The sequence below is a fragment of the Lepus europaeus genome, chromosome 18, assembly GCF_033115175.1.
Source record: "Lepus europaeus isolate LE1 chromosome 18, mLepTim1.pri, whole genome shotgun sequence".
Taxonomy (NCBI): Eukaryota; Metazoa; Chordata; class Mammalia; order Lagomorpha; family Leporidae; genus Lepus; species Lepus europaeus.
In genome coordinates, this window is record NC_084844.1 from 37322633 (window position 1) to 37334780 (window position 12148).

The 12148-nt window shown below is 46.9% G+C and overlaps 1 protein-coding gene across 1 annotated transcript in view; it reads left to right on the plus strand.

Annotated features, from left to right (window-relative positions):
* Positions 1-774: 774 nt before the first annotated feature.
* Positions 775-12148, plus strand: part of AATF (apoptosis antagonizing transcription factor) — a 122951-nt gene continuing 111577 nt past the window's right edge. Inside the window, exons 1-4 of the mRNA XM_062174752.1 lie at positions 775-1003; positions 1984-2175; positions 6084-6524; positions 6971-7108. Coding sequence (XP_062030736.1) covers positions 913-1003; positions 1984-2175; positions 6084-6524; positions 6971-7108 — 862 coding nt within the window. The 5' untranslated portion in view covers positions 775-912. The remainder of the gene's footprint in view (positions 1004-1983; positions 2176-6083; positions 6525-6970; positions 7109-12148) is intronic.

The window sequence follows — 12148 nt, forward strand, 5'->3', positions numbered from 1 at the left end:
CAAAGGAGAGAGCATGTAGAGACATTCTTTTTCCACGTGCCTGCACGCAATGAAACGCACCCTATTGTTTATACTTGAGTCTGCCCCTCTGCCCAGTCTTCAGTATTCCCGCATTTGAGCCCCAGCTGCGCTCACCTCTGACCAGCAAAGGCAGTCATATGGAGGGGTGTGCAGTGGAGAAATCCCTGCTTCATTGCCCTCTCCCTGCCGGGGCAAAGCTACCTGCAGAAGCCACAGCTCATTATCCCTATTACCAAAGACCCCAACGGTCTGCTTCACACTTACATATACATCCCTGATAAGAAGTCCCCAAATCCGGGCCGCCCAGGGGCCGGAGGCGCGAGCCTGGCCCGCCACCCCTGTGACATGTGGAAAACCCAATCCGGTTAGGGGCCTCTGTGGGCCAAAAGGCGAACCGGAAGTTCGAGAATCTTCTCCCACACTCCCTCCTCTTTTCCAAATCAGCCACCGTGGGCCACGGCTGCACTACGCTTTATTCCTAAGCCAATCTCACATCAATTTTGATACAGATTTCGTGCGAAGTCTGGAGCCGCGCGCCACTCAAACCCTGCTCCGCTTCAGAGGCGGTCACGTGCCCTTGCGCGCTCCCGCACCGCCCAACACAGCGCCCCCCCCTCCACGCACGCGCACACTCGAGGGGGCGGTGACAACCCCTTCAGCCTTCCGCGCGCTTCCGCCTGGATCCTAGCAACGCTCGCAGTGACGCGGCAGGCCCCGCCCCCTCCCGAGCGCGCCTCCCGGAAGTAGCCGGTCGGGAGCTGAGCGCTGTACTCCGCGCGGTCCTCGGCTGCGGCGTCGGGGCGTGAGAACCCGGCTGGCGGGGACAGAGTGTGCCTCTCGGCGCTTGGGCTGCGTCTTCACCTGCGTTGTTCCGACCGGGACCTGGGGGCGATGGCGGGGCTGCAACCTCTGGCGCTGCAGCTGGAACAGTTGTTGAATCCCCGACCGCGCGAGGCGGATCCTGAGGCCGACCCGGAGGAGGGTGAGGCCTGACTGGGGCAGGCCACGTGCCGAGCTGAGGGACTGGGTCCTGGCGAGCCGGGGGGCCGCCCGGGAGGGACAGGCAGCCAAAGCCATGCGGCCCGGCCTGCTCCCTTTCCCCTGAGCTCGGGAGGAGGCCTTGGGCTAATCTGGATGCGCACCCTAGACCTGGTGCGCGGGTGGGTGGGCGACCGTGGCGGGCACTCGCGCGGAGTACTGGTCCTAGGGTTACCTTGGGCCAGGGCTGTTGGAGAGTGCAGGATAGCCGGGGGAAGGTTACCTTTCCGAATGCCCTCACCGGTGTTGGCGTTAGGCAGGGAGGGTCGGAAGGCGCACCGGTGGTTTATTTTTCCCCGACTAGCTGTGCCCCAGAACTTCCTTAGAGAACCTAGGAAAAAGTTGCACTCCCTGGTGCTGTTTAAGCAAGCTCAAGACGCTTGCTCGGGGTGCGCCGGCCGAGCCTGCCGTTCTGCAAGCTGCTGTTCCAGCTCTGGCGGGGGAGTGATCCTGTTTTAAAACTTGAGGCGGAGAAGTGCGAGGAAGGGAGAACGAGGGGAGAGAAATGCTAGGGCTGAACCACGACTTGGGAATTCCAGTGGAAGGGACTGGGGACTGTGCAGCCAGGGTAAGCGAAGCCACCTCCCTGCAGGGTGGCAGCGAGTCGGGCAGTTAGGGCTGGGAGGTGGGAGCTACTGCTGGGAGGGGACGGAGCTACTGTCGTGTGGCAGAGGAATTAGACTAGTTTTGTAGGAACCAAGGCGTAGCAAGGTCTCCACTAGTACCGGCGGAGTCAACTTTCCCGTCGCCAGCAGCGGTGAGGCTGTGGTCCGCCCACCTGGAGAGGTAGTGAGTTCGCTCTTCCTGGAAGTTGGGGTTTCTTGGAGAGAACATTCGAGGGTGAGCTGGAAGGATCGAACAGGGTTCTCAAGAAAGTTCCTCCTCACCTGGAGAATCTGATGACTTTTCTGCCTCCCCCCACAGACACTGCTGCCAGAGTGATTGACAGGTTTGATGAAGGGGAAGAAGGGGACGGTGATTTCCTGGCAGTCGGTAGCATTAGGAAACTGGCATCAGCCTCCCTCTTGGACACAGACAAAAGGTATTCTGGCAAAACCACCTCTAGGAAAGCTTGGAAGGAAGACCAGTGGGAGCAGACTCTGCCAGGTTCATCTGGTGAGTAGACATAATTGCATGGAATGCATTCTAACGTAATTTTTTAGGGTTAAGATCCTTTTGTTTCGGATGATCTCTGCAGGACCAGACTCTGTGCCCCTACCTATTATCGTAGGCGAGGCCATTGATTTGTCTTAGAAAGGGCCTTAGAGGTGGCTGCGTTTCATTTCAGCAGGACTCTGAAGCCCAGAGTTATAAAATTGCTGCACTCCATAGGTCCAGACTAGTGGATTCTCCCTAAATGGAATGAGAGAAGAGGAGTGCATGGAGGCTGTGGAAGAGGGCCAGTGCTGGGAAAGTGCTGTGTCTGACGGCCGCGCTCCGCGCTGCTCTTGGGTTTTGGCCCTTTCCCTTTGGTTTGTCAGCTCTTGCATCGATCAAGTTCGCTGTATAACATTGGTTGTTTGTAAAACTCATGTTTTGCTGTTGTAAAAATAACATAATGCTTCCCTTTTCCTTCCAAGAGAGTTGGGAGGATGTGTGCCTGCAGTTTTAAAGAATTATAAGTTTCTGAGTGGAAGAAAGGGCTGAATATGGTGATTATCAAGAGGATGCCATTTGTTTTCCTTTAGAGAGGTCAGGGTGCCATGTTGAGAAGCCACAGATAGTATAAAAGGAACTATCCTTCAGGTTATATCTGCGATGTAGCCCTTGATGTAGTTCTGGGAGCTCCTGATAAGCTCATTTCATATGCTTTGCCTAGAGACTGATAAAGAGACCAATCATGAGACAAATATGATATTTATTGAGCTCTCACCATGTGTCAGCTACTGTGGTTAGCTCTTTAATTTAAGTTCTAACAGTCTGGGATGCAATAAGTTCTCAAAGAATATTATCACCATCATCATCACATGTATCATCTCATTTAATCCTCTCAGTAGCCCAAGAGGTTGGTATTATTTATCCCCATTTTAGAGATAAGGAAATTGAGGGGCAGATTTGTTAGGTAACTTACTCAAGGTCATACAGTTAGTAAATGGAAGAGCTAGGATTCACATGAATGCAGTATGACTCCAAATCTATGCTCTGCTCTACTGTTCTGTGTGAATGTTTCTTAGTCTGAGGAATGCATGTCATAAAGAATGTAAAGGATTATTTCTGTTGACTGTTTTGCACTTAGATTTTGTATTTATGTTTTTGACAGCCTTCTCTTTGCCTTAAGTTTATGTATACCTCTTAAAAAAAAGTATTTTGGGGGCCAGCATAGTGGCTCAGTAGGTTAAACCGCTGCCTGCAATGCCGGCATCCCATATGGGCACTGGCTCAAGTCCTGGCTGCTCTACTTCCATTCAAGCTCCTTGCTAATGCACCTGGGAAAGCAGTGGAAGATGGCCCAAGTATTTGGGCCCCTGCACCCACATGGATACCTTGATAGAGTTCTGGGTTCCTGGCTTCGGCTTGGCTCAGTCCCAGCCATTGTGGCTGTTTGGAGAATGAACCAGCTACTGGATGATATTTATCTCTCTCTTAACTATGTTTCAAGTAAATAAATAAACCTTTAAAAATTTTTTTTCTGAGTCAGGAGAGGGTCCCCATCTGCTGGCTCATTTCCCTAAGTGCCTGCATGCTAGGGTTGGGTTGGGCTGGGCTGGGTCAGAGCTTACACTGGGAGCCAGGAACTCTATCCAGGCCTCCCATATACGTGGCAGGAACTTAGTGAAGCAATCACTGTTGCCTCCAGGGTCTGCAAGCTGAGTTAGGAGCTGTAGGCTGGTACTGAACCCAGGAACTTTAGTTGGATGCGGGCATCTTAACCAGGGACTTAACCACTGGGCCGAATGACCACACCTATAAAACTTTAAAGAAATACTGAAGACCCATCACATTTTCAAAACTAGTTCATTTTATTGAAGACAGTTTTCAGTAAGTGATTTCTGTGTAACAATCATCCTTGCTCTACATGGGGCTTTTATGTTCTACCCTGGAAGAGAATGGATAATCAGTAAAAATCTCTCAGTTATCAGGTGATGCCCTAAGCACAAGTAAAACCAGGAGCCTTAACTGGTACTCTGCCTACTGTAGGATCAAGTTAGGCTCCTTCCCATGGAAAACATGACTCTTCCTGATTGTGTCTCTGAGCAACTCTGCAGGCCCACCTCTTACCATTTGTGTTTGCATTTTGCACTCCAGTGCTGTTTCTCCTCTCTGTCTGGTAACTTGCTTACACTTCATAAGTAAGATTGTAATGTCTTCTTCCTAGGAAGCCCTTCCTTGCCTTTCCAGAAGAGCTGGTGGTTCCTTCTCTGAACTCTGTATTAATGACATTGTAATGTGATGATTAGATGCATATCCACCACTCCCACCAGACTGTCATCTTCTCCCTATAGTGTTAAATTATGTTTGTCTTGCTTAGCCTTTTTTTTTTTTTTTAGTATTTATTTATTTATTTGAAAGAGTTACACAGAGAAGGAGAGGCAGAGAGAGAAAGAGAGAGAGGGAGAGGTCTTTCATCCACTGGTTCCCTCCCCAATGGCTGCAACAGCTGGAGCTACGCCGATCCAAATCCAAGAGCCAGGAGCTTCTTCCAGGTCTCCCACGCGGGTGCAGGGGCCCAAGGACTTGGGCCATCTTCTACTGCTTTCCCAGGCCACAGCAGAGAGCTGGATCAAAGAACAGCCAGGACTTGAACCAGCACCCATATGGAATGCCAGCACTGCAGGTGGCGGCTTTACCCGCTATGCCACGGTGCTGGCCCCTTGCCTTAGCCTTTATCTATCTACACTTGGCTCATATTTTATAAATATGTAGTAAATAGTATATACTGATGTGATAGAGTATACATTTGGGATAATTAACGATGAACTGTATTTTTTCAGATTCAGGTATGGCAAAACTGGTAAATCCCAAACATCAGTTGAAGTGTTAGCATTCTTCATCATCCAGCTCAAATGCTGTCCTTTGCTTGGTTGCAAGTGCTGTTTAAATTCACTTGCCTTGCAGTTAAAATTTCTCTCTGTGTTATTGAAATTTTGTCAAAGCACTTCTGATTCTTTACTGTATTACACTATTTATTTATTAAAAATTTTATTTATTTGAAAGGCAAGGTTACTAGTTCACTCCCTGAATGGCTACAACATCTGAGTCTGGGCCAGGAGCCAGGAGTTTTTCTTCCTTTTTTTTTTTTTTTTTCAAGACTTATTTATTGAAAGTCACAATTACAGAGAGAAAGAGAGAGAGAGAGAGAGAGAGAGAGATCTTCCATCTGCTAGTTCACTCCCCAAATGATCATGATGGCCAAGGCTGAGCCAGACTGAAGTCAGAAGTCAGGAGCCAGGAGCTTCATCTGGTTCTCCCACATGGGTGACCTGGGCCCAAACACTTGGGCCATCTTTTGCTGCTTTTCCCAGGCCATTAGCAGGGAGCTGGATTGGAAGTGAAGCAGCCTGGACATGAACCAGCTCCATATGAGATGCCAGTGTCATAGTTGACAGATTTACCATGATGCCAGCCCCAGGGACCAGGAGCTTTATTTGGGTCTCTCATTTATTTGGGTGGCAGGGGCCCAAGCACTTAGGCCATCTTCTACTGCTGTCTTAGGTTTATTAGCACGGAGCTGGATCACAAGTGGAGCACCCAGGACTTGGACCAGCACCCGTATTGGATGCTGGCACTGCAGACTGCTGGTTAACCTGCTTCACCACAGTGTGAGCCCCTGCATTACGATTTTTACAGGTCTTTCTCACTAGAACCTTTCATTAGGGCAGGATCCATGTTCTATTCTTTGCTTCCTCCATGCCATTTTGGAGATAGCAGGTAGGTAATACATATTTGTAGAATGGAGTTGAGTACAATAATACATTCTTTCCCCCGATTCCATAATTCTTTAGTTGAAAAGAAAGATATGGCCTGGTATTTTTCTTTGAATAACAGCCAATTTTTCTTTCTTCCCTCCCTCCCTTCCTGTTCAGACAAGGAAATATCTGACGAGGAAGGGCCTGGAGATACAGACTCTGAGGGACTGGGTCTGGAGGGCTCTGATGAAGACCTGAGTGCCCCTGAGGAACAGGAGTATGCTGATGAGGACGAGGAAGAGGAAGAGGAAGGGAAGAAGAGGAGCAGGAGCCGCTCTGCACACACGCCGGGCTTCCGAGTGCAGAGCATCAGTGACTTTGCGAGATTTACTGAGGGAATGGGTGACCTTGGGAGCGCTGAGGACGAGGAGGATGAAGACGAAGAGAGTGGCATGGAGGAAGGGGAGGAAGGGGATGAGGAGGAGGACTTGGAGCGTGAGAGTGAGGAAGACAGGGCTGGAGACAGGAACAGTGAAGACGATGGTGTGGTGATGACCTTCTCCAGTGTCAAAGTTTCCGAGGAAGTGGAAAAAGGACGAGCTGTGAAGAACCAGATAGGTTTGTGCATCGTTTTGCGGCTTGTTTTTTCAGAGCATCTGCTTTTTGTTTGTTTACTGTTTGTTTTTGGCTGTGCTGTCTTTCCTGTGTCCTTCCAATTAGTTTGTGACATGCCCCGCTTACCCAGAGGGCTAAAGCCCATTCCTCCATGCTTAGCCAGCCGCCTCTGCGCTGAGCTGCTTAACTGGTTCTGCTCTAGTACTTCCGGCCACTGTGGAAGATTGAAGAGTGTTTTCCCCACTCCTTGGGCTTTAGCCTTCCCTCTCTCATGTAGCAAATATTTGCTTCCAAGATACAGAATTTATTTCCTATAATAGAGAGTGTTTCCATGGCATGAAACTGATAAAGCTATGCTGCCTGGAGATTGGCGTGGTTTCCTGCCCCTCCTCCCTTCCATCCCAGGAAGATTTGACAAGTCAGTGATGGCATTCTGGTTTTCTTTTTAGCACTGTGGGATCAGCTCTTGGAAGGAAGGATCAAACTGCAGAAAGCTCTGTTGACCACTAATCAGCTGCCTCAACCAGATGTTTTCCCTGTTTTCAAGGACAAAGGTGGTCCAGAATTTGCCAGTGCCCTGAAAAATAGTAAGTATACTTCTGCCATGTTGGGATACTTAGAAACACTGGGATACTTTGGACTACACTGGGATTGATGGGAAGGAAGAAGAGAAGACAAGATACTATTTTAATGATGTTATGATAGCATGGTGATTTCAAAACCCCCTCCCCAAAATAGCACTATAACCCTTTTATCAAGTGCAGACAACTTTGGATGGATTGTGTGTTCTGCTTTCTTCTCCCCAGTCCTCATTCTTCTCTCACCTTTCTTTAGGTTTTCTGAGTATTTCTTTAATGCTTAGGGAAGACTGTTTGAAAACCCCCTGGCCTTAGAATGAAAGGCAGTGAATGAGTAATTAAACTCACCATTTATATTGGTTGTATCATACACTTAGAAGATGCCTGCCTTTGGGAGGTCTTTGAACAATGTGCTAAGATGATTTGCTCGTGTTTTCTCATAGGGTGAGGTACGATGGGGACTGTAAAGGGAAGAATATGTTTTGGAATAGAAGTGTGGAACTATTATAAGAGAATTCTAGAAGAGAGCAGGAATGTAGAGACTGTTGCGTGCTCAGTCCCCTCATTTTCCAGAGGAGGCCCAGAGAGGATGACTTGCCCAAAGTTAGGAGCTCACTGATGCATGGCAGAGACAAAGCTCCAGCTTTTCTCCCTGCAGGAGCTTCCTGCACAACACTGCCTGCGTGTTCTGTGGGCCTGGAAACCCAGTGACACAGGACTGGGCACACGGAGGTTTGAGATGAGTGTGCTGTGGTTAGAATCCCTATTTGCATGCTGAAAGATGGTGTTTTCACTTGCTGTTTAAGAGTATCATGGAGTTAGAGTTGGCACATACCTGAGGAGGATGTCTGATTTGGCTAATACCTCTAGGTAGAGCCATCTTAAAATCCTTCAAGTAAATGGCATATGATTGGTAGGTTACAGAATTCTGTAAACATTTCGTTTAGGCAAATACCTGATTTGATTTGGAATGATTTTCTACAGACTAATTTTTATTTTTTTAAAAAGATATATTTATGGGGCCAATGCTGTGGTGCAGTGGGTTAAACTATGACCCACAGTGCCAGCACCCCATATAGGTGCCAGTTCGAGTCCCAGCTGCTCCCCTTCCGATCCAGTTCGCTGCTAATGGGCCTGGGAAGCAGTAGTAGATGGTCCAGGTCCCTAGGCCCCTGCATCTGTGTGGGAGATCGGGAAGAAGCTCCTGGCTTCGAATTGGGTCAGCTCCAACCATTGCAGCCATTTGGGGAGTGAACCAGGGGATGGAAGATCTCTCTTTTTGTCTCTCCCTCTCTATAACTCTTTCAAATAAATACAATAAATTAAAAAAAAAAAAAAAAGAAAAAAGCCAACAACTCAACAACTGGGACTCAGGTTGGCACTTTATGCATCCTGAGCAGTAGCTTAACCCACTGTATCACAAAGCTCACCTCCCTAGAGTCCAGTTTTTAGATTTTATGTCTTTCATACTTGAAGTCTGTTTCCTGTGTGAAAAGTAGGCAGTCCTCACAGGAAGCCTGGATGGACTATGAGGGTGGTTGGTTTTTTACCCCCTTTGTCAGCTTTCCCTCCTTTCTCCCTTAAATAGTTAGGGTGGTGCTTTTCAAACTTCTTGAGATTTTTGGAACACTTCTGCTATTTTTAATGCCCTGGTACCCTAGTTCCTGATAGGCCTTTGGATGAGAACCAGGCTGCTTTAGTTTAAATATCTCACAATGAGGCCTTTTTTGTTTTGCTAACTCTTTGTTCTTACTTAAGCCTTTCACATTTTTAAAAAGAAATTTCATTTTAAAATGTGGCTATTTTAAGCATTAGATATAATTGACACATTCTTAGATGTCATGTAGTTTCTTTAGTCATTTATTTAATTTTGATGTTACAAAGAGTTCTCCTTATTTTAATCTGTCTTTTTTGTACATAGCCAGTTGTTTCTTTGCCTCATTGGTAAATATTGGTTAATCTGACAAATGTGGGTTGTAGAAAAGAGAGAAGAAAAGAATGTTTGTTGTCATATTTTCTTTTTCTTTTTTAAAAATTTATTTATTTACTTATTTGGAAGAGTGACAGAGGGTGAAGCAGAGAGAGATTTTCCATCTGCTGGTTCACTCCTCAGATACCCTCAACAGCCTGGGCTGATCAGGCTGAAGCCAAGATCCAGGAACTCCATCCTGGTCTCCCACGTGGGTGGCAGGATCCCAAGTATTTGGGTCATCTTTTACTGTTTTCTTAGGTGCATTAGAAGGCAACTGGAATGGATGAGCTGGGAATGTCTTGAACTGAATATGCAGTATGGGATGGCAACTTTGCAAGCAGCAGCTTAACTCACTGTACTACATTGCCTGCCCAGGTGTCGTATATTCTAAAATGGGAAGATGGCGTTCTCTAGTTCCCAGAATGTCTGCATCTGAAGGGTAGCCAATTTTTGTTTCAACTTTCTGAAAAGTTTTTTTTAAAATTATTTTATTTATTTGAAAGTCAGAGTTACACAAAGAAGGAGAGGTGGAGAGAGAGAGAGAGAAAAAAATTTTCCATTCCGTTGGTTCAGTCCCTAGTTGGCCACAACAGCCAGGAGCTTCTTCCGGGTCTCCCACGTGGGTGCAGGGGCCCAAGGACTTGGACCATCTTCTACTGCTTTCCCAGGGCACAGCAGAGAGCTGGATTGGAAGAGGAGCAGCCGGGACTTGAACCAGTGCCCATATGGGATGCTGGTGCTGCAGGCTGGGGCTTTAACCTGCTGCACCACAGCGCAGGCCCCCTGAAAGTTTTATTTATTTGGAAAGGAAAGAGATAAGGAGAGAGAGAGAGAGATTTCCCATCTGCTGGTTCACTCCTGAAATACCTGCAACAGCCAGGTCTGGTCTAGCCTGAAGCCAGGAGCCTGGAATAACCATCCAGGTCTCCCACATTGGTGAAAAACCCAGGCACTTGGGCCATCACTTGCTGCCTCTGAGGCACATTAGCAACAAGCTGGATTAGAAGCAGAGGGTGGGACATGACCCCACGCACTTCATTATGGGATGCAGGAATCCTAAGTGGTAACATTAACCTGCTGTGGCACAGTACCCACCTGTTTCAACTTTGTTTTGACAGTGTGATTGTGATGTAATATGTTATTTATTTCACTATCTTGGTAAATAATTTAAAGAAAGTTTCTAAGCTACATTACTTTGGATGACAAATATATGCTGTGTTGTACAGCTGATGTGGCACATAGGCTGATTTGTACCAACCTTAGAACAAACACTGGAACTAATGTCTTTAATTGAATCTCTTTGTCAGTTTGCTTGGTCTTACAAAGTCAAGTCAGACTACTTGGGTTTAGATACCATCTCAGCAATGGATTAGCTGTGTGACCTTGAGCAAGTTACTTCTCAGTAAAATGGGGATAAAATGGTTGTGAGGATTAAAGGGCATAATCAATACAAAGCATTAACACGGTATCTGGCACATGTCATACCATAATTGTTATCTTTTTCTTCTGAGAGAGATGTTTGGCAGTGTGTTCAGCCATCTGAATGATTGTCCTTACTGTAGCTAACCATTATCTCTACTATTTTAACTTAGTCAAATTCTTGTTACAATTAATTAGTTAATATTTTTAAAGCTTGCTGCTTTTTTTTTTTTAAGTATTATTTACTTATTTGAAAGGCAGAGAGAGAGAAGAGAGATTGTTCTTCTATCCACTGTTCACTCTCCTAATGTCTGCAGCAGCTGGGGCTAGGCAGGCCGAATCTAGGAGCTGGAACTAGATCCCATTCTCCCAAATGGGTGGTATGGGCTCAGGTATGTTAGCTATCATCCATTTCCTAGGTTGTATGTTAGTAGAAAACTGGAATTGGAAGTGCAGCCAGGACTTGACTCCATGCACTCTGATACAGAATGTGCGCATCCCTTGCGGTGTTTTTGTGTTTTTTTTTTTGTTTGTTTGTTTGTTTTGTTTTTTAAGTTTATTTATTTGAGAGGCAGAGTTATAGACAGAGTGGGAGAGACAGAGATCTTGCATCTGCTGGTTCACTTCCCAAATGGCTGCAATGGCTAGAGCTGGGCCAATCTGAAGCCAGGGGCTAGGAGCTTCTTTGGGTCTCCCATGTGGGTGCAGGGACCCTAGGACTTGGACAATCATCTACTGCTTTCCCAGGCCATTAGCAGAGAGCTGGATCAGAAGAGGAACAGCTGAGACACGATCCGGCACCTACATGGGGTGCCAGCACCACGGGCAGAGGCTTAACCTACTTCTCCACAGTGCCAGCCCCCCTAGCAGTGTTCTAACAGCTGTGGCAAATGCCCAGCCCTCCCTATATAATTTAAATTAACTGTTTTTTCCAGAAATGGGTAGTGTTACAGTCTTTTATAATACTTATAATTCAGCTTTGGCCTCTGAGGACACTATTAATAGGTGGCTAGAGATTTCCTTATGGTCATACCAAGCTCCTACCTCCCTGAAACTGTTAACCTGCCTTTGAAATATCTTCCATTGGCTTTGGTGACACTACATGTGCTGCCTGAGTTCTTCCTTTCTGATTTCAAATTCTCCTTTTATCCTGTCAGTGCAAATTTCATTGCATTTAGAATCCTGTCTTTACGTTGTATTTTCTTAAGATATTCTCTCCTTGGCATGCTCATTTATTCTCTTAGCCCCAAGTGTAGCCTCTGACACAGCAGGAGTCCAGCTCTGTTCTAGCTGGTACACTCCTGAGCACCACACCTTTGTACCATCAGCATGCCACACTCCAGAAACTGAATGAATTCATCCTGCTCACCAGTTACTGTGCTGGTGCATATTGGTAATTCTGACTCTTAAACCATGAAATGATTTCAGAGACATTGTTTGATATTTTAGTGGCTGCAAAGGTGGTAAGTGCTGGTTTCATTCCCCGCTGCTCTGCTTCTAAACCAGCTCCCTGCTAATGTGCCTGAGAAAGCAGCAAATGATGGCCCAGTTACTTGGGCCCTTCCTGCCCATGTGAGAGACCCAGATGGAGTTCTGAGCTCCTGGCTTTGGCCTGGCCTAGCCCTTGCTCTTTCGGCCATTTGGGGAGTGAACCAGCG